The sequence below is a fragment of the Orycteropus afer genome, unplaced genomic scaffold (genome assembly GCF_000298275.1).
Source record: "Orycteropus afer afer isolate SDZICR_OR568_19922 unplaced genomic scaffold, OryAfe1.0 scaffold00237, whole genome shotgun sequence".
Taxonomy (NCBI): domain Eukaryota; kingdom Metazoa; phylum Chordata; class Mammalia; order Tubulidentata; family Orycteropodidae; genus Orycteropus; species Orycteropus afer.
Window position 1 is genome coordinate 2,203,934 of NW_006921824.1, and position 21,032 is coordinate 2,224,965.

Here is a 21,032-nt window from a genome sequence, read left to right on the forward strand (position 1 = left end):
AAAAAAAAAAAAAAACTCACTGCCATCAAGTCGGTTCCAACTCATACCAGCCCTTCCTTGGGTTTCAGAGGCGGTATCACTAAGAAAGTAGATTGCCCAATCTTCCTTCCAAGGAGTGGCTGGTGGGTTTGAACTGCCAGCCTTTTGGTTAGCAGTGCCTTAGGCACTACGCCACCAGAATTCTCCTAGACCTCAATTTCCCTGAATGACATGTTTGGATAGTTTTTGAATATTCATTGTATAAAATAAAGTTGGAAAAAAATTTAAAGTTAAAAACATCCTTTGGGAACATTGATTGGAATTTTGTTGAATTTAGGAATTAGTTTAGGAAAATTTGCCAACTTTCTGGTTTTGAGCCTTCCTAAAGAATATCATTTTTCACATCTTTATCTTCAATTAGGTTTCATAGTTTTCTTCATATTAATCTTCCAGTTCTCCTGAGAAATTATTCCTAGATAATTTGTTTTTTATAGCTGTAAGGATGGGATATTTTTCTCACCATATAGTCTTAACTGGTTCTTTTGGTGTATTAAAGACCTGTTGAGTGTTTTTTTTTTTTGTTTTTTTTTTTTAAGTAATCTATTACTGTGCATCTTACTGAACTCCTTTTAGTTCAATTCTAGAATCTCGGGCATTTTCTAGTCATGCTATCAAACAACTCTAAATAATAATATCTTTCCCTCCTGTTTCCAATAGTATTATCTTTTTGTTTGTCTTCATTTTTAACAGCATTGGCAAGCATGTTCACAATAATATTAAATAATAGTGATGATAGTGGGCAGTCTTGTTCTTCACTTTCACAGCAATTTTTTTGACTTTACCATTCAGCTTGATGTTTTTGGCCTGTAATTATAATTTTTAGTCATCCTAAAGACAAAATCTTCTAGTCAACCTTTCCAAGTTTTGGTGGGTTTTTTGTTTGTTTATCATACTACTAGTTAAATTTTATCAAGAGCTTTTTCAGCATCTATTCAAATGATCATGCATTTTTACCCATTAGCAATAGATTTTCAAATATTAAATCTTTTGTTGGTTTCCTGGGAGAATTCTTATTTGGTCACAGTGAGTTATTCTTCTTAAGATAATAGGTTAGTATAAAAAAAATCCTGGTTATTTAAGTACAGTTGCTACTAGAATAATATATATAAGATGAATCTTTTAAAATGGATAGTAAATTTCTTTAATAGTTAAAAAAGGAGTTTTTAAAAAACTAAAACTATGAAAATCTTTGCTTTATTATATATTGACAGATTTTTTTACTTTGTTATGAGGCCTAATTTGGGAAAAAAAAATTAGTTGTTAAGAAAATTTTATTATAGTAGAATATTCCATCTTTTACTTTACTTCTCAGATTCATAGTAATTTTAAAGACGATATTTTAAACAAGTGTCTGAGGCATTGTCAATTTTCCCAAGGGCTTCTGAATACATAGATAGTCAAATTATTCTCTCATAAAGAGATCATGTCATTTTCTATCTCAAATTTACTTAATTTTGTTGTTAAATTATGTAACTCTGTCATTGACTGTGCGTATGAATGGAGCCATTTTCAAACATCACTTTCATAGACTGCATAGACTTCATAGACTTCACCTTTTAATATTTTAAGTTTGGCTTTGTGAATATTTTCATGTTTTAGGATCTTTGCTTTCCTATTCACTTTGTACTACACAAACTTCAATAATGAAGATGCCTGCATTTTACCTAAGATCTTTACATCAAAACTTATGATTGAGCCTGATATGTAAGCAGAGAGATTCTTTTTCTGGGATCCATAATTAGAATTCCGGTGGCCTGGGAACTTGATGGGAGAACATTTTTCATCTTATTTTCACAAACTTGTAACTTAAATATATCATGTTCTTCCATTCACAAACAAACCATAGTAGTAATAGTACTATGCATGATATCACAGTAGAAATCACAGATATTTTTCATATCATATTATAGTTTGTACATTTATTATAAAATGCAGTTTGCCCTTATCACTACTTTAAAATTATTATAGTAACTAAGTCTGCTGATAGAATAAAATTCCTGCTTCTTTATAAATTATTTAAATTCTATCTCCTTAAAAATATATTTTGATAATTGATTTCCTTTGAAATTTTATATATTTTATTTTATGCTATAAAGCTTTATTTTGTGAAGGTGTTCATAGGCTTCACCAAACTTTCAAAGAGGTCCATAAACTTAAAAAAAGTTAAGAGCCCTTGATTTCTTTTTGCTATATTTTAGGATGTATTGCATATCTTTTTGCACTAGAATTATAATATATAAAAATTTGAACTGTGGATTTGAACCACCAGCCTTCTGGTTAGCAGTCAAATGCCTTGTGGCACTGTGCCACGAGAGTTCCTGTTCTGGAACAGGTTTAAACATTAACTGTCTGTTCCTTGAAGGCTTGAAATCACTCACCCATGAAACCATCTGGACCTGGAGCTTTTCTAAGAGGCAGTTCAATTCCTTCCATGAAAAAATATTTAACTTCAATTTAGCTTGTGTGGCTTTTCTTTAGCTAATTTTGGTAATTTATATCTTCATGGAAATCTTCTATTTCTTCTGGATTTTCCAATTTATTAGTAATTATTCTTGCATAATTCCTTAAGTTTCCTTTCCATCTGTGATTAATCTAAAAGCATAATTGAGGAAATGATTTTATTTTACTAATTACAAGTCTCGCTGTGTACTTTTGAGAAACTTTATAGAGTTAGCTATGCAAAAAAACATAATTAACTTGATCTTTAGATGGTGTACAGTTTTCAGGGTCCTTAGATTAGGAACCACAATTAGGGTTAGCAAAGGAATGTTCACCTTGTTCTGGGTTAACAGACATGTTGCTGATGTGATGTTTTAGGGGAAAAAAAAACAAAAACTTGTATTGTGAATTGGGTAAAAGTTGATAGAGCAGATTGGTTTGCCACTTTGTCGAGGATTTGAGTTAACCAACTTTCTCATCATCAGTTGGATTCATTACACATCACCCCTTTTTTCATTTCTTTTAATATACAGCTACTCTCCAGAGAGACCGAATCTTCAAACATTTTACCAGAAAGCGCCAGAGGGCTATGCGAAGGCGAGTCCACCAGATCAATGGACACAAATTTATGGCCACATACTTGAGGCAGCCCACATACTGCTCTCACTGCAGGGAGTTCATCTGGTAAGAACCTCTCTGGCTTCCTTCCCTGGCTATGTGTAATTTCAGAAGGTAGAACGATTTTTTTTTTTTTTTTTAATCTAGTACTGCTATAACAGAAATACCACAAGTGGATGGCTTTAAGAAGTAATTTATTTTCTTATAGTTTAGGAGGCTAGAAGTCTGAATTCAGAGTGCTGGCTCTGGGGGAAGTCTTTCTCTCTGTCATCTCTGGAGGAAGGTCCTTGTCCCCTTTCAACATCTGTGGGCATGGCATTGCTTGGAGATCTCCATGTATCTTGGCATCAGTCTTCTCCTGGGCCTAGGAGGTTCCCAGCATAGGGACCCCATGTCCAAAGGACATGCTCTTCTCTTAGCTCTTCTGTCTTGGTAATAGGAGGTCCCTCTCTCTCTGCTCATTTCTTTCTTCTTTTATATCTCTTGTAAGATAAAAGGTGATGCAGGTCACACCCCAGGGAGACTCCATAGGATTAGGCCTATGTTCTGATTAATGGTGTTGTATACCACCCTAATCACCTTTTAGCTGATCGACTGATTACATTATGTCACATCATGGGGAATAACTGCATAACTGCCAAATTACCTCATTATGTAACTGCCAAACCACTGAGGATCATGGACCCACCAAGTTGACACATATTTTTTGGGGACATAATTCAGTCCATGACAGTTGTGAAGAATTATTTAAGATCTAATTTTTATTCAGGAAGAAGACTGGGCAATCTACTTCTGTAAAGATTTCCAGCCTCAGAAACCCAAAAGGGGTTGCTGAGTCAGAAATGACTTGATGGCAGTGAGTTTATTTTTGGGTTTTTTTTGGTTCTAACATCACCAACTTTAATCCTCATTGCAAAACAAAAACAATAACCACCACAATAAAATTAAACCATTTACAGATTCAAGTCCCAGATGTTATTTTGTGTACCAGCCATTTTGGTAAAAGTGCCAATGAATCATGAACTGGTCATAAAACACAGTTTGGAAGGAGAGGCTAAGAGGCTACAAAATCAGTAAATTAGGTAACAGTCCTAGAATAAAAAAGAAAAAATCAACAGTATTTCTTTACAGAGATACAAGTCAAATGATGAGTTGTGGAAATTAGTCGTTAGAAGTAAGCTCAGGTGGTGGATTTGCAGTAGTCTTCAGCCTTATGATATGTAGGTGAAAGTTAATAGCCTTCAGTGATCCTATACTATAATCTAACTGCTGGCTATTAGGAATTGAAGGTGATTAATAGTTGAGAAATTTTAGATGATTTCACGCAACTCAAGCTTAAGTCTGTCTCAGTGGCAAATCTGTAATGTAAAATAAATTTAGGTAGTATTTGTCTTCAATTATAGTTGACACTAAATGTATTTATTTGTAAAGAAGAAAAAGAAACTTCCCCTTGCACACATATATACACATGCCATACATCTCAGAAGGAGAAAACAAGGTTTAGTCTCTGCAGCAGGAAAGGAGATCTGTGCTTTTGTTGCAAACTTTAATCATTTTATTGAATGAAAACAGAAGCACTCAGTTCCAAGCAATTTCTGGATATGGATCACTTATGCTTTATTTTATTTTCTGTGATTATTCTGAGATTATTTTAGATTTTATATCTTTTAGCATCAGAACCCAGGGTTAGTTACTGTTTCTGGCACTTTTAATCAAGGATAGAGTTTTATCTGAACAAAAGACCCTAAACTGGCTGGTAATATGAAACTTGCAAATGTGTCATAGCATCTATAATCTTTAGGAAACAAAATTATATTATGCTTTCTATTGGAAAAACCAGAGGCTCTGCCATCTGTTCCCTCTTTTTTTCCCACCATCTTCCTCCTTTGCAGTGGTCTCACTCTCTAGTTTCCACTCCCTGTGGTTTGCCTGACATAAAGGGTGACAATTCTTTGCTGTATATCTTCATGCCACACCCATTCTGCTTCCCTCACTTCTGTGACCTGCCTGGCCCCTGAAGGCATTTGAGGTTACAACATCTGACCTCAACTAACATCCTTAACGGAAACTTATTTGATAATTTCACTAATTTGTTTCCATTAAGGAAATGGTAACTCCCACTCAACCAGCCATTAACCCTGTGGAGCACACATACTCACGTGCAGCCACCCACACTTACACACATGCACCCACACATGTACATACACACACTTAAAATATCGATATATTTATTTTGTAAATATATATGACTGAGAGTATATACTCTGGCATCAGATTTCATCACGAACTGGATGTATAATCTTAGACGAGTTATGTAACCCATCAGCATTTCCTCATTTGCAAAATAGAAATGATTTTATTTTATTAATATAACAAACTTTTATATAGCACCTACTGAATGCTAATCACTATTCTAAGAGCTGTACATTCTATTCTTTTTTCCTTCTCTCCTCATGATAACCCTTTGAGGTGTAGTTGTATTGTGCCATCGAGTAGGACCCGACTCATAGCAACTCCTCCCTGGGTTTCCGAGGCAGTATCACTACAGAAGTAGATTGTCCAACCTTCCTTCCGAGGAGTGGCTGGTGGGTTTGAACCACCAGCCTTCTGGTTAGCAGTCAAGCGCCTTAGGCACTACGCTACCAGAGCTCCTGCCCTTTGAGGTAGGTAGGTACTATTATCATTAGTCCCACTTTGCTGTGTTGTATTGGGTGCTGTAGAATTCATTCAGACCCATAGTAACCCTGTGTGGCAGAGTAAAACTGCCCCATAAGGTTTTCTTAGTGGTAATTTTGACAGAAGCAGATCACCAAGTCTTTCTCTCGCAGAGCTTCTGTGTGGGTTGGAAGCATCAACCTTTCAGTTAGTAGCTGAATGCCTAACCATTTGTTTGTGCCACCAGAACTCTTTATCCCCCATTTTATAGATGAGGAGATTATAGCTCAAAGAATTTGTCCAAAGTCACACCCAGGCCATCTAGCTTCAGAATCTGTGCTCTGAACCAGCCTGCCATGCATGCTGTCTTATTGGCTTTTTTGACGATTAGGTGAGATGGTATATGTTGGCTACTCAGCCCAGTACCAGGCATATCCTAAGGGCTTAGTAAAATATGTTCTCTGTTAATGAGAATGTGAATGATGCCACCATCACCTGTAGAAAATACTAGGGAGAGAGAGAGATGGGAGCTGTGGGAGAGAGGGGCATATGTTGACAACACTTCTGCTTCCTTTGGACTCTAAAGGTGATGTGGAGGCAATGACAGGGAAGAGAGGTGTGCCCCGGGTCAGGCATTATTGTGGGTTCGTGGATTTATTCAATGTGTGTATCTTTACTGTTGACTTCAGTATCTGTAAATCCTTATGTGTATGTGAGAGAAAGAAGACTGAATAAGGGAGTGGGATGGCACTTCAGACTGAAGTGCAGTCTTATGGTACAGATGAGAATTTATTGTCATTGAATGCGTAGGAGATTGCCACAGAGGTGGGCGGGCTGGGACTCACTGTAATCTGCCATTATATTATCTGGAGCATTCTAATCCATTAGGTGATTTCCTTTGTGTCTCCTGGTAGCAATAAAGGGCTCAAAAACCACATTTTTGTTTCTTCCCCGAAATTGTGTTTTTTTTTTTTTTAATAAAAGAATGGAGGATGAAATTTATTTTCTTTAAGAATTGGAATTACAATAAAGTTATTGATGAACTAGTTGACTTATGGCCTTTTTTTCTGTATTGTCTTGAACAGGGGAGTCTTTGGGAAACAGGGTTATCAATGTCAAGGTAAGAAATCATTTTTGAAACCATGTTTAATATTGTTCCTATGTTAAAAATTGATGATATCAAGAGAAAACAGGATACATTCCATTAATATTGTGATAAAGTTTCTATATATCAATTGAGACCCCTCTATATGATTATAGCTCTTTAGTTTTTGGTTAAATCTGACTTATAGTTTAGATAGTGTCAAGGAGGCATTTTTATTTCTAGATCAGGATCTTAATCAAGTTCAGTTCTTCAAAGTTTCTTATATGCAATAACATGAAAATACTAAAAGTTGTTGCCATTTTGTGGGCAGGACCCTTGAACCTTGAAGATAAATTTTCATTTTTTTACCACCTCATTGTCAATAGAGATGAGAAGTAGCATAATGTTGCTTTCTCCACACATGCCTACAGAATAAACTATTATTCGAGTTGCTTTTTTTTTTGTTGTTGTTGTTGCTTTTGCAAAAAAAAGGGGGGAAGGCGGAGAAGTGTTCAAGGTTACACTGTTCATGATCTTTTAAATGATTATACATTACATTTTTTTTTACTTTTTACAGTTCTAAAAGAAAACTAATTTGCTCATGTTGGGGCAGAGTCAGAATGAAACAAAATGAACACAAGTGAAAGACCCCTACCCATTCAGGTCCTTTAACCAGGCTGGGCTGGATGTCTTTTATCTGGGCCTCCTCTTTTTTGGCTGAAGGACCTCTGGTGGTGCATTGGTTAAGACCTCCAGCTATTAACCAAAAGGCCAGCAGATTGACCCTCCCAGCCACTTTTCCAGAGAAAGATGAGGCAGTGTGCTTCTATAAAGATGTACAGCCTTGGAAACCCTCTAGGGCAGTTCTACTCGGTCCAATAGGGTCGCTATGTGTTAGAATTGACTTGATAGTAGTGAGTTTGGGTTTTTGGTTATTGTGGGCTTGAGTGTCATCCTGAGGTTTATGCATATGATGCCCGTCTTCCTGATTTACCCTCTATGGATTGCTGGTAAAATAGAGTGGGAACCTACATGTAAATAGGGAAACCGTGTCTTCTCTTCTTGAGGAGAAGTCAAACACCATTTTCCTTAGAAGAACTGAGAAGACATACTCTTAGATCTAATTTTGATTTTAATTTACATGAACAATTCCATTGAGTTCTCAAAGTTAGAAAGAAATATCTATACATTATGGAATTAATACAACAGTAATAATTGACCTGTATGCTGTCAATTCCAGCCCTAAGTAAGAAAATAATTCACAAGGCAGAATCAGCGTCACTTTTTGACTTGGGTCTCTCCAGCATAGGGCATTCCTCTGCCTTCAACTCTGGTACATCTTGTCCAAAAAAAACCAAACCCACGGCAATTGAGTTGATTCCAACTCATAGTGACCCTGTAAGACAGAGAAGAACTGTCCCATAGGGTTTCCAAGGCTATAAGTCTGTACAGAAGCAGACTACTGTTATCTTTCTCCTGCAGAACAGCTGGTAAGTTTGAAAGGCTGATCTGTTTAGCAGCTGAATGCCTTAAGCACTACAGTACAAGGGCTCTTTCCAACCAGTCTGTATAAAGATAAGTAGAGGCTCTTGATGGACAAGATTACAGTTTTGAGTTTAAACTACATCTTTTATGATATATACTTGTTACTTTATCTCTTCTCTTACTCAGCTTGTAGTGCCAGGAGATTGGAGGGTTGATTCCAGTGAATAACCTATTGTTAAAAGAGCAGGAAGGAAAAACAAAAAGGAAAAAAGAACAGGAAGGAGCACTGCTTAGGAGACATGAAGACACAACTTGGCTCACATCTTATAAGAGATTTAAAACCAAATGCCTTCATGCAAAAAGAGAGGTACCATGCCAGGACTACTCAAGCTGGAGTAGCTGTATTAATTTCAAACAAAGCAGACTTCAGAGCAAGGAGAATTATCAGGGATAAAAAGGAGGCATTATATAATTATAAAGGGGCCAATTCTCCAAGAAGGCATAACAATCTTTAATGTGGATGTACCTAACAATAGGGCATCAATATATACCAGGCAAAAACAGAACTGCAAAGAGAGATAAACAAATCCATTATTCTACTTGGAGACTTCAGCTTCCCTCTTTCAGGAATTGATAGATCAAACAGATAGAAAATCAGTAAAGATACAGTTGACTTGAATAGCACTATCAATCAAGTTGATCTAATTGACATTATGGAATAATTCCTTCCAAGAACAGCAGAAAACACATTTTTCTTGGCTCATAAGGAATGTTCATAAAGACAGACCACGTTCTGGGCCACAACACACACCTGAACAAACTTAAAAGACTAGAAACCATACAAAGTATTTTCTCAGACCACAGTGGAATTAAACAAGAAACTAGTAACAGAAATGTAACTGGAAAACCTCCAAATAATTGGAAATTAAACAACATTGTTCTGAATAACACATCAGCCAAAGAAGAAGTGTCATGAGAAATTTAAAAATAATTTTAACTACATCAATAAAAATTAGAGCAGAAATCAATGAAATTGTAAATGGAAAAACAATAGAGAAAAGTCAATGAAACCAAACTCTGGTTCTTTGAAAAGATCAATAAAATTGATAAACCCTCCAGCCCGTCTAGCAAAGGAAGAAACCAAATGCCTCAGAAAATGAGGTCTTTCTGTATGAAGGATGGTTTTGCAATCCCCCTCATACAAAAATAAAATGGTTCTCCTGGACATTTTCACCTTGGTGCTTTTAAGAATTTAGCTTGTTGAAAGCTAGATTTGCTTTAAGATATAGTACTATTCGGTGTCATGTCTTCTGTCTAAATGGACATAATCCTCCACATGTCTTAGAAGATTGCATTGGTAGTGCAGTGTGGTGGTGGGATTCTCATCTTTCGTGTGGAAGACCCGGCTGTAATTCTCGGCCACTGCACCTCACACGCAGCCACAACCCATTTGTGAGTGGACATTTGCATGTTGCTCTGACACTGAAGAGGTGTCAGCAGAGCTTCCAGACTAAAATGGACTAAAAAGAAAGGTTTGGAGATCTACTTCTGAAAACCAGCCAATGAGAGCCCTGTGGATGCTCAACCACTCATGGAGAGTGGTGCAACACCAGGCAGCATTGCATTCCCTAGTGCATGGGGTCTCCATGAGTTGGAGGCTGACTCAAGGGCAGCTAACCATAACAACAATATTTTTCTATACTAATTGCACATGTTCATCCCTGAGTGGCACACTGGACTCCTTCTGTACTATGCCAGTTATCTAGATGAAAAGCTAAAGAAATTGCTATTGTTCAGAAAGTTCTAAATATTCAAGGAATTGATTTGAGTCATTCAGCAAACATTTTTTGAATGCCTACTCTGTTCCAAGGAACTCTGGTAGCATAGTGGCTAAAAGCACTTGACTGCTAACCAGAAGGCTGGCGGTTCAAACCCACCAGCCACTCCTCGGAAGGAAGGTTGGGCAATCCTACTTCCGTAGCGATACTGCCTCGGAAACCCAAGGAGGGGTCACTATGAGTCGGGGCCGACTTGATGGCACATAACAACAACACAACAACTCTGTTCCAGGCATCATGCTGGGAACTCTGAGTGTACCGGGAGGCAACATGGGGAAGAAGTGAAATTAGGGGGAGAGATTGTTTTAATCTAGAAGGGAAGAAGAGGTAGAGTGCTTTTATAGAAAAGACTCTTTTGAGTTGGGTTTTGTAAATGACTTAAGATTTAGTTAGATGATAGGCAAAGAGGCTAGAGATGGGCATGGACAATGTGTGGAGGAGGGTCAGGGCTTGTTCTGGGAAGAGTGACTTAACCAAACCAAACCCACTGCCGTAGAGTCAACTCCAACTCAGAGAGTCCCTATAGGACTGCCCCCTCAGGTTTCCAGGGTTGTAAATGTTTACAGAAGCAGACTGCCTTTCCTTTCTCCTACAGAGCAGCTGGTGGGTTCAAACCAACAACTTTTTGGTCCAGTTTTCATTGGAACGAATAACTCATGGAGAAGAAAAGTGATGTTACTCTTGGAGTAGCCGGGGGTGGGGTGGGGCATCTGAAACCAGGGTGGGAAATTTGGACTTCATTGATGGGCAGGGAGATGCCATGAAAGATTTTAGATCGTGGGGCTGCGGTGATCAGAATCCCTATAGGAATGCTTCCCTGATAGATTAAAGGAAAAAGAGTCCAGAAGGATGGAATAAGCTCGAGACTTGATTCCATGTAGTTTGAGCATAAGCAAAGACCTGAGTTATTATGGTAGTACAGAACATAGGAAGGGTGGGAGCAGTGGCTGCCACCGTGTGGGCCAGACATCCAAATCTAGTCACAGTGACATGGCACAGCCCTTGTTTATTGTTACTGGCTGGACCGTGACCCTCTGATAAATGTATAATCTCTGGATTTGATTTCCTAGTGTGCACCTGTGTTGTCCATAAGCGCTGCCATCATCTAATTGTTACAGCCTGTACTTGCCAAAACAATATGAACAAAGTGGATTCAAAGGTAAGAGGATAGCAGTTGGCTTTCGTACCCTCTTTCTTCCCTCCAGCTCCCCATCCCACTTCTTCCCACCCACTTTGGCCCTGATGGTGGTTGTAGAATTGAAATCTGTCTCTTTTTTATATTATGGCATTTGTATTTCTGCACTTGTAAAGCATGATCTCCCTGTGATTTAGCTACTTCATTGGTCACCTGGATATAAACTATATGGATCAGTTCTGCTAACTTGGGGAGAGCTTTGATGCATGAGGTCCAGACAACCTGGATTTGAATGCAGAATCCAGACTCTGCTAGCTGTCTGCTCTATGAGTTTGGGCAAGGCCCACAACCTCTCTTAGCCTCAATCTAAAAATGAGATCAATACATCTCTTAGCAAATTTTTTGTGAGAGTTAAACAAGACAAAAGGAATGTAAAAAATATGTTAACTATAACCTGCTTTTTCTAAATAAGGAAACTATCGGCCTCCTCAAGCCTGGAGAAATTTCAGGGAGGCTGTATAGCTATATATAAGCACTTGGTCCTAATTTTTGCCAGTCACGTTGCATTCAGCTGGGATACCAAAAAACAAACAAACAAACAAAACTCACTGCTGTTGAGTCGATTCTGACTCATAGCGACCCCTTCTTGGGTTTCTAGGGTGGTATCTCTATTGAAGTAGATTGCCCAGTCTTCCTTCCAAGGAGCGGCTGGTGGGTTTGAAACTTCAGCCTTCTGGTTAGCAGTCAAATGCCTCAGGCACTATGCCACCAGAGCTAGTTTACATTTTAAATTCTAGAGGTTGAAAATGGAGTGTTGCTGATAATGACAATGGGATTTACAGATGCATTGGAAAGAATGGCTCTAGAAGTCAGTGGTACTTTACATACAGGGTGTTAAAGAGTAAAAATAGAGGCATGAACCACAGCTTTTATGAGAAATAAACCAGAAAAGGTTTAAGAGGAGTACTAATTGACCCAGTCCTTATTATATGTGGATCTGTTGTTGTGCTTTAAATTATGATGTAGATTGCAGAGCACAGATTTAATTATTTGCTGGAGACAATGTGTGAAATTAAACCAGGACCTTTATGCTCAGATTGTGACAGTGTTCCAACAAAGGCCAGAAGGGCTGATGAAGATAGCTGCTTTAATGACACTTTGGAGTCATTCCTTCTTTGGTTCTACTTCCTCTGGGTACCTGCCTCTTCCTTTTTCTTTTTTGTTCATAACATACTTTCTAGAAGACCCTGTGGTAACAGCAAGAGTATGTAGTCTATAAAAGACCCATTTAATCCTGAAGTAAAAGGGTTCTAGAAAATAGATACAGGTGTGAGGAGGTTGGCAGAGAGAGAAAGCAAGCATGAATATAAAAGGAGATTAAAATCTTAATATCTATCTGTCAAAATGGCAAATGATCTAGTTCACACCACATGTTTCTGTCTAGTCTTGCTGATTGAAAATGTGCTTCATCTGGTTAGTAAGACCTGAGTAATTAATCATGGCTGAGTAAGGTAAAATAATATACCCAGCTCAGGTGTCATAGTAACAATTTGTATTTGATGGGCTTCTGTTAGAGGTTTTACAAAAGATGTTGGTGTGGAATTTTAACTCTTGCCCTCCTGTTTCCTCTTTTACAGATTGCTGAACAGAGGTTTGGAATCAACATTCCGCACAAGTTCAACATCCACAACTACAAAGTGCCAACGTTTTGTGATCACTGTGGCTCCTTGCTCTGGGGGATAATGAGACAAGGGCTTCAGTGTAAAAGTAAGATGCTGAGGTGTTGGAGATCCACTTCTTCACGTGAATACTGTGCTTCAAGCTTTGGGAATTCTATAGGGTCAGAATCTGACCTGGGACAGATGGTTTTAGAAACTTTGTAAATTAATAATATCTTTGTAGTTTTCTATTCATGTGCTGATTATCAGGCATGTAAAGAGAGCTTTGTCTGATCCAAAGAAATCCTAACCTTTAGAACATTAAGTCAGATGTTAAATTCAGTTAATTCTTTCCTTCCTTCCTCCCGTCCTCTCTCCCTCCCTGCCTGCCTTCTTTCTCACTCTTTCACTTGTGTTCATTCATTCATTCATTCCTGAGTACATGCTAGTCATTGTTTATTTTAATAGGTAATTTGAAAGGAGAATGGGATCTTGGTCAGGAATGGAAGATGGTAGAGGTGAAATCGCTAAAGTGAAGGCTGGCTTATGAATAAGACGTGTCAGGAGAGGTAGGTCTGATGACCTCACCAGAAATAAGCAGGAATGGAGTTGGGAAGTATCATAGAGTGGCCTCACGTATTCCAAAAGAGTGCTGGGATGGAGCTTTGAGGAGTCGGTGGAGTAAAAGATGCTTAATGCATTGGCTGTGGGCTTGCACTTTACTAACTGTGGCCACTGGGGCCAGAGTTTGGAGCTTTGCCTTTGCAAAGAGGGGCGAGAGAGAGTGAAGGCTGATCCGTGTCCTGTTGGGGAGCAGCTGGGGAGTTGGGGAGCAGCTGGCCCCGAGTCATCTCTCTTTGAGTGTTGCTGTAATGATCTGGGTGTCGTGGGGAATACCACCCCTTGTTGAAACACAAGTGACTTTCATCCTGAGGCCTTATCAGACACAATCCACTGGTTGAGGAAGGATGGGGTAGGCAGAGTTGACGTGGGCTTACCAAGCCTGCTTCTGTCAATAGAAAAGGAATCAGTGCTTGCCTTTGAGGGCTACAAATTCTTCTATTCCTCTAGAGCACTATTTAATAATTCTTATATAACCAAAACCAGCAGCCAGCTCATGGATTCCTTTTAGGGATTTGGTTGAGTCTCTGCTTGGTCTTAAGCTAGATGATCTCACTGGCTGCGGTTTCCAGTGTGAAACTCACTTGCTGGTTCCATTCCACCATTACTGACGTACAGAGCCGTCCATGAGGCTCACCTGTATGTGCTCGTCCCTGGTGGCCTGAGGGTGTCGCTGCACCTGCAATGAGCTGGCTCCAGTAAGTTTTGCTTTTATTGTCACATGGTGGTTTCAAAAGGTCACTGCAGGCTGTGTGTCTCCATATCAGCCTTTCCAGGAGAGGTTGATTTCCTGTGAAGCTAATGAAGCATAAGTCTCAGAGCCCATCCTTACAAGGACCCCTTCCAAGGCTTCTGCTTGATATGATATTCTGTTTCTTAAGCAGGGTCTCTAAATTATATAAACTTCAAGCACCACAAAACCTGGAATTGCACCTGCTTCCAAAGATGGACTGACTCTCCATAAACAGGGAACCTCTGCTCTCTCACCCCGTTAGCAGGGTGTCACCCTGTTAACAAGGGTTGGGAAACTCTGCCAGATCATTCCTTCTGCTGGTTAAACCACTGTCCTTTGTCATGCCAAGTCGGTACTCTGTGCACCACGAGCTTAGCTTCCTTTATTCTCTTCTGACTGTCGTTTACTCTGACCTTTAAAAAAAAGCTTAAAAGTTACTTCCTTTTTTTTTTTTTTTTCCATTACCAGTTAGAAACACAGGCTGCAAGTGCTGAGAACCCCAGCCTCACAGGATGCCCGTCTCTGTGCTGTGAGGTCTACCCAACCACAATAGTATTCAGAAAGAAAGATTTGTTTAGAGGGTTTTCTTGCAAAAACACCATTTCCATCCTCTTCAAACAATGATCTATATGTGTCATTTAGACTGCTGCCTTTTATTGTGCTCTTGAGAGAGAGAAGGAAAAGAATAAAAATTGTCATCATGATGCCTTGTGATTTAATTGACTATGAGTTGTCATTGTGGTAAGCGTTTTGATCTTGTATTGAGTCATGCTGGTAAGTCAGCAATGACTCTTACACAGGATTTAGATGTCTGTGTCTCATCAAGTCAAGGTGCAAAGTGTGTATTTGAAATGTATTAATCTTCAGTATGCCAGGCTTTCTGCTTGTGCACAAAGCAACAACAGATAAAACGTCAGGACTTGTCATAGTATAAGTTGAATTTTATAAGAAGATGACACTGTTCAGCCTATAGCTTGCCTGGTTGTTGCAGTTCTTTTTTATAGTACATGTGGACTTGGCTCCTGCCTGAATGTGGAATTCTGTTTTCCTCTTCCCTCCAGTATGTAAAATGAATGTACACATCCGATGTCAAGCAAATGTGGCCCCTAACTGTGGGGTGAATGCTGTGGAGCTGGCCAAGACACTGGCGGGGATGGGCCTCCAACCTGGAAATATCTCTCCCACCTCGGTGAGACTTTGCTTCTGGTCATGTATGTTAATTTTGAAGTTGTTCAGCTGTAGAGAGACTGAGTGAGAGCATGTGGCGTAATCACAGGTCCTCCTCTAACAAATGCAAGGAGCAGATTCAGTGCATCCCTTTACGAGCGTTTGCTCCACAAATGGTTTTCTCTGTACAGTTATATGACAAGAAATAATGAGCATGCGGATAGAGCAGGAAGGAGGAAAAGGATTTTAATTTTTTTTTTTTTTTTTAAGAACAAATCAGCTTCCTGTCAGTGTGGTGTTTTGAAAAGTCTGGAATCCAGGGGCCGAGGTTATGCCCATGGCTGGGGGATGGCACAGGACAGTTGACCAGGGACTTTGGGCCTCAGCTTCCTGATCTTTGATGTTGTTGAACTTGAAGATCTCTGAGGTTCTCCACAGCCGTGGAATTTAGCTGCTCTGTAGTTTTTGTTTATAGATTGTGAATTTATCTCTCACACTGAGTGACAGACAGGAGTTCCTTCCTCTTGGCTTTCAGGAGCAGCTGGAATTGTAATTGCTGTGGGCATGTTTTTGTCTTGTGACCTCCTTGAGTGACCTCCACCTGCTGTAGTTCATTAGAACTCTGGCCACTTCTCAGACCTGTGTCCTGTTGCTGCCCTCCAGGTCTGCTGAGAGGAGAGCTGGGAAATAGCCATGGATATGGCTGTGATTTGTGAAGGGTGTCAGTTGATGTTGGTTCAGGAAAATTCTAGACAGAACTGTTATAATCTCTGGTACTTAGGAAGGAAACTCACTCACTGTGAGTTTCTCAGCCCATGAAAATGTCAGGACTAATGACTTCAATTTGCTTTTTACCGAAAGTCCTGCATGTTAGACCAGGAACTTTGTGTTGACATTGTAGTACTTGATTTCAGGAAGACATTGGCAAAGTCTGTCACGTTAGGTATGTCTTGCAGGTAGGCAGGATGCTAATGCCCACCCACTTCCATCAAGCCAGTTCCAACTATAGCAACCCTATGGAACAGAGTACAACTGCCTCACAGGGTTTCCATGTTGTAAATCTTTACAGAAGCAGACTGACTCATCTTTCTCTCACAGAGCAGCTGGTGGGTTTGAACTGTTAGCCCTTTGATTAGCAGCCCAATGCTTTAACACTAGCACCACCAGAGCTCCTGGGTCCTAATACAGTGAGGAGGATTTCTAATTCATGGGGCACTTATTCCTGAAGTGTGGAGATTACACATTTCCACTTGGGCCACAGCTTGTAAAATGTGAAAATAAGGTCATATGGCCCAATCTCCAAGGATGGGGAATATCACTTGTCATTTGGACCAGTATCTTTAATATTATATGTAATACTGAGAAACCTGAAATCACCTCTTATTTGATAGTACAACGTTATAAAGAGACAGACAATTTTATCAGAAGAGAGGAATGAGTTAAAGAAAAAAAGATTGAGACATATTGGCATAGAATTTTCCAGCCAGTACCAGCCCAACCAGGGGAAGTATTTAAGTGGAGGAAGTGAAATTCAAGCTGGTAAAATTTTTCTGTTTCTGAAAAATTTGTGATGTCGGACCTAGAGGAAAAGCTATGAAAGCAGTGGGATTTTTAAGATGGTCTACTGTGTATATCTTGCTAACTCGTTTTTTTTTTCGTGGGGGGAGTTGTTAAGTAAAATGCTTGTAGTTTCAGGCTGTTGCACAGTTGGTTTGTTGCAAACATTGCTTAAAGTTGACCCCAATAGATTTTTTTCTTAAAGCTAACTAGGCCAAAAGCTCCTGGTATGTTAGACTTGGTCTGTTGTCTAGTGGTCTCTTGCCTTATACGTATTCCAAGGTGGCAAGCTACAGAAGTCCCCTTACCTTTCTGCCCTCTGAAAGGGCATGTACACAGTATAACTGGTCTGGAAGGCTGGCTGAGGAGGCCAGTGTGTTAGATAAGGAGAAACTGGAATCCTCCATATGCTGGTGAGAGGGTAGATTGGTCAATCTTTCCAGAAGGCAAGTTGGCTGTGTATCATCAGTCTTTAGAATCAGCACAGACTCTGACCCTAGGAGGAGCTCTGGTGGCACAGTGGTTGAAGAATTCGGCTGCTAACTAAAATGTTGGCAGATGGAACCCACCAGCCGCTCCTTGGGAGAAAGATGAGGCAGTCTGCTTCTGTAAAGGTTTACAGCCTTGGAAACCTTATGGGGCAGTTCGTCTCTATCCTATAGGTCGCTCTGAGTCAAAATCATCTCAGTGGCAGTGGGTTTGGGTTTCTGACCCTAGGAATTCCATTTCTACAGAATCATTGTAAGAAAATAGATGATGGTGACAACAGAGCTCAAATTTATTCAGTGATTGTATGTGCCAGGCACTGACCTGAGGGCTTTATGGGTATTTAGTCATTTGCTGTTCTAACTACACATGTGGAAGATGCTATGCAAAAAAACAAACCCGACTTATGGCATTGAGTCCATTCTGACTCACAGTGACCCCGTTGGGTTTCCAAGGCAGTGAATCTTTACGGATCCTTCTGTGGAGCTGGTGGGTTTGAACCATCAACCTTCTGGTGAGCAGGCAAATGCCTTAGGCACTATGCCACGAGAGGAGGAGTGCTATAACATTCCCCTTTTCAGAAAAGAAAACTGAGGCTTGCAAAGGGTGAGTAATTTTCCCAGAGTCACAAGGTTGGGTCCCAGTGCTGTTATTTGAATCTAAATGGTCAGCTTATAGCCTAGACACCTAATCATCCTACTATTGAAGATTTGTATACACGTATGTTCTTCTTAGTGTTACTTATAATAGTGAAAAAATAGACAACTGATATATCAGGGGAATTGGTAAGTAAATTATGATATATCCATAAAAAGAAATATTGAACAGCAATTAGAACTCATATCCTTGAAGGAATCTTCAAGGGTATTTAAGGATATGGAAAATACATATGTCAGAAGATTAAACAGAAAAGTGTGTTATTAAAGCATAACTTCGATTACATTCAAAAAAATAACCAGGCATAAAAAAGACAGATGTGTTTATACATGTGCCAATGTATTAACAGATTTTTTGTGTGTGTATGGTGGGGGAAGTGGTGAGTCTGATGGGATTAAAAGTATTTTAAATTTGTCCTTCATAAGTTTGTTAATTGTTCCAAATTTATATTGACCTGTTATTTCCTTTTATATATTTTAAATATTGTATATTTTTTTTAAAAAAGTAGCTCATATATTCATGTCCTGGTACTGAACGCTGCTTGATTCTCTCTGCAAACATTAAAACTGCTCTTTGTAAGAAGTGGTCACCAGGTGGCGTTCTTAGCGTTTCTATATACTCGTGTGTGCCTGCCTACTGAAACTCAGTGGCTTAGATGTATTTTTAAATAATTTTTTCCCTAAATAGCAGTAAGCCCAGATCAGCAGCTGATACTGAGGTAGTTTTGAATTTTAAAACCTGATCACATGTTGAGAAGAACTGGTTTCTTTCCCGAGGAGAGTTGTATTGGGGCTTGGGACCGCTCCCACAAGTACAGGTCTCCATCCATAAATGCTTCAGGCTTACACTGAGATTTCTGACACAGTTTGTATTCCTACTTTTCTCTGCAGAAGCTTGTTTCCAGATCGACCTTAAGGCGACAAGGAAAGGAAAGCACCAGAGAAGGAAATGGGATTGGAGTTAATTCTTCCAACCGACTTGGCATCGACAACTTTGAGTTCATCCGAGTGTTAGGGAAAGGGAGTTTTGGGAAGGTGGGTCTTGGCTTTAACTGTGCTGAAGTAAGCATGTGTGCATATGTCGTTTGTGTGTGCATGTTGTACACAAACTCATATTTCTCATGTGCCATTCTAGTTCTTCCCCATGTGTGGCCACATCCTAGCCATCCCAAGAATACTTCCTCATGCTCCGTCTGTTTGCCTCCATAGGTGATGCTTGCAAGAATAAAAGAAACAGGAGACCTGTATGCTGTGAAGGTGCTAAAGAAGGACGTGATCCTCCAGGACGATGACGTGGAGTGCACGATGACCGAGAAGAGGATCCTGTCTCTGGCCCGCAATCACCCCTTCCTCACTCAGCTCTTCTGTTGTTTTCAGACCCCGGTAAGTTCACCACCTAGATGGTCTGCCTTCCTAAAGAGGTGAAGAATGAGATGTTGAAGATTTTATGAAGTAGAGGATCGGAAACTATTTTGGGGATGGGCTCCCAAGACAGAGCCTTATGAAGGTACCAGTGACTTCTGATGAACGCTGGGACAAAGCTGAAACTAAAGAACTAACCCTTTCTTTTCTGACTGTCCTGGGGAAAGCACCTTTTGAGGATTGTGTGTTTTAAGACCGAAAAGGTCTTCACACTTCAGTCTTCTCTAGCAGAGTGAGAGGTTATAGGAGTCTAAGAACAAAGTAAATGTCATGGGCTAATTATCTTGGTTAATTTGGCCTTGGCTCTGCTCCTAAATGCTGTACTGGTTCTGACCCATGCACATGAAGAGTTCAGCCAACAATCCTGGCTTCAAACAGATAATCTTTGCTTGATTCCCTGGACTGTCAGTTCCAGGTAGTCAAGTCTGTCTAACTTATGGTGGTATGTAGTTAGGGATGTTTTTGGCTACAGTTAACCAAATACCAAACCAACAGTAGCTCAAACAATAAACAGAAAGAGTGAGGTTGGTTCACTGGTATGAGCTATTTTCTTGTTATCTCACATAAAGAAAAGTCTGGTGGTAGCAAAAGGAGCTCTGGTAGCGCAGTGCCTAAGGCATCTGACTGCTAACCAGAAGGTTGGTGGTTCAAACTCACCAGCCACTCTGTGGAAGGAAAACTGGGCAATCTACTTCCATAGAGATTTACCATCTTGGAAACCGAGCAGAGGTGAATGTGAGTTGGAATCAACTCGATGGCAGTGGGCTTGTGATAGTAATGCTAGAGTTAGACTAGTTGCTTGGTGACACTGGGCATTTTTCCTTGGGGTCTCAAGGTATTTGCCACAGCCCTCATCTTCACAAGACAGCATCCGAAGCAGGAACCATGGGGGCAGCACGCAGGCTTCATGGGCTAATCCCTTTATCAGGAAGAGAAAATAATTCCTAGACTTAGGTCATCTGCTCACTGTTAGCTGCAAGGGAAACTGGAAGAGTAAATATCCGGCCAGGATAAAGTGGTTTAGCATGATTGGTTCATCTGCTGGAGTGGGACTCTTTGCTGCCCCTTAGAGTTGGGTTCAAACTTGGTCTTTTGATATTAGTGAAGGGGGAAAATGGTTCCTGAGAAGGCAACCAGAAGGTCTGTGACAGATGTGTAAGACATTCCCTGCTGTCAAATGTCATTCCAGGGCATGCATTCTAGACACAGAAAGTGAATTCTGGACCTGCCCTTTGTCTGTGCTACTACCATCAAGGGAATAGAGGGTCTAGTAGGAACAGGATAGGGGCATCTCACCTGGTCCAGGAATGCTGACAGTGCACCTATAGGGAAAGTAATAACTAAGCTGAACCCAGAAAGGTGAGTTAGAGTTAGCTAGGTAAAGAGAATGAGAGTGAGAATGCCAGATAGCGTAGTCAGTAGGCCACAGGTTGAAGGAG

General features: G+C 39.9%; 1 protein-coding gene across 1 annotated transcript in view; it reads left to right on the plus strand.

Annotated features, from left to right (window-relative positions):
* The window catches only part of PRKCH (protein kinase C eta), a 345,031-nt gene that overhangs the window by 190,551 nt on the left and 133,448 nt on the right, over positions 1 to 21,032 (plus strand). Inside the window, exons 3-9 of the mRNA XM_007949086.2 lie at positions 3,012 to 3,162; positions 6,837 to 6,871; positions 11,229 to 11,317; positions 12,931 to 13,060; positions 15,367 to 15,494; positions 19,063 to 19,206; positions 19,381 to 19,554. Coding sequence (XP_007947277.1) covers positions 3,012 to 3,162; positions 6,837 to 6,871; positions 11,229 to 11,317; positions 12,931 to 13,060; positions 15,367 to 15,494; positions 19,063 to 19,206; positions 19,381 to 19,554 — 851 coding nt within the window. The remainder of the gene's footprint in view (positions 1 to 3,011; positions 3,163 to 6,836; positions 6,872 to 11,228; positions 11,318 to 12,930; positions 13,061 to 15,366; positions 15,495 to 19,062; positions 19,207 to 19,380; positions 19,555 to 21,032) is intronic.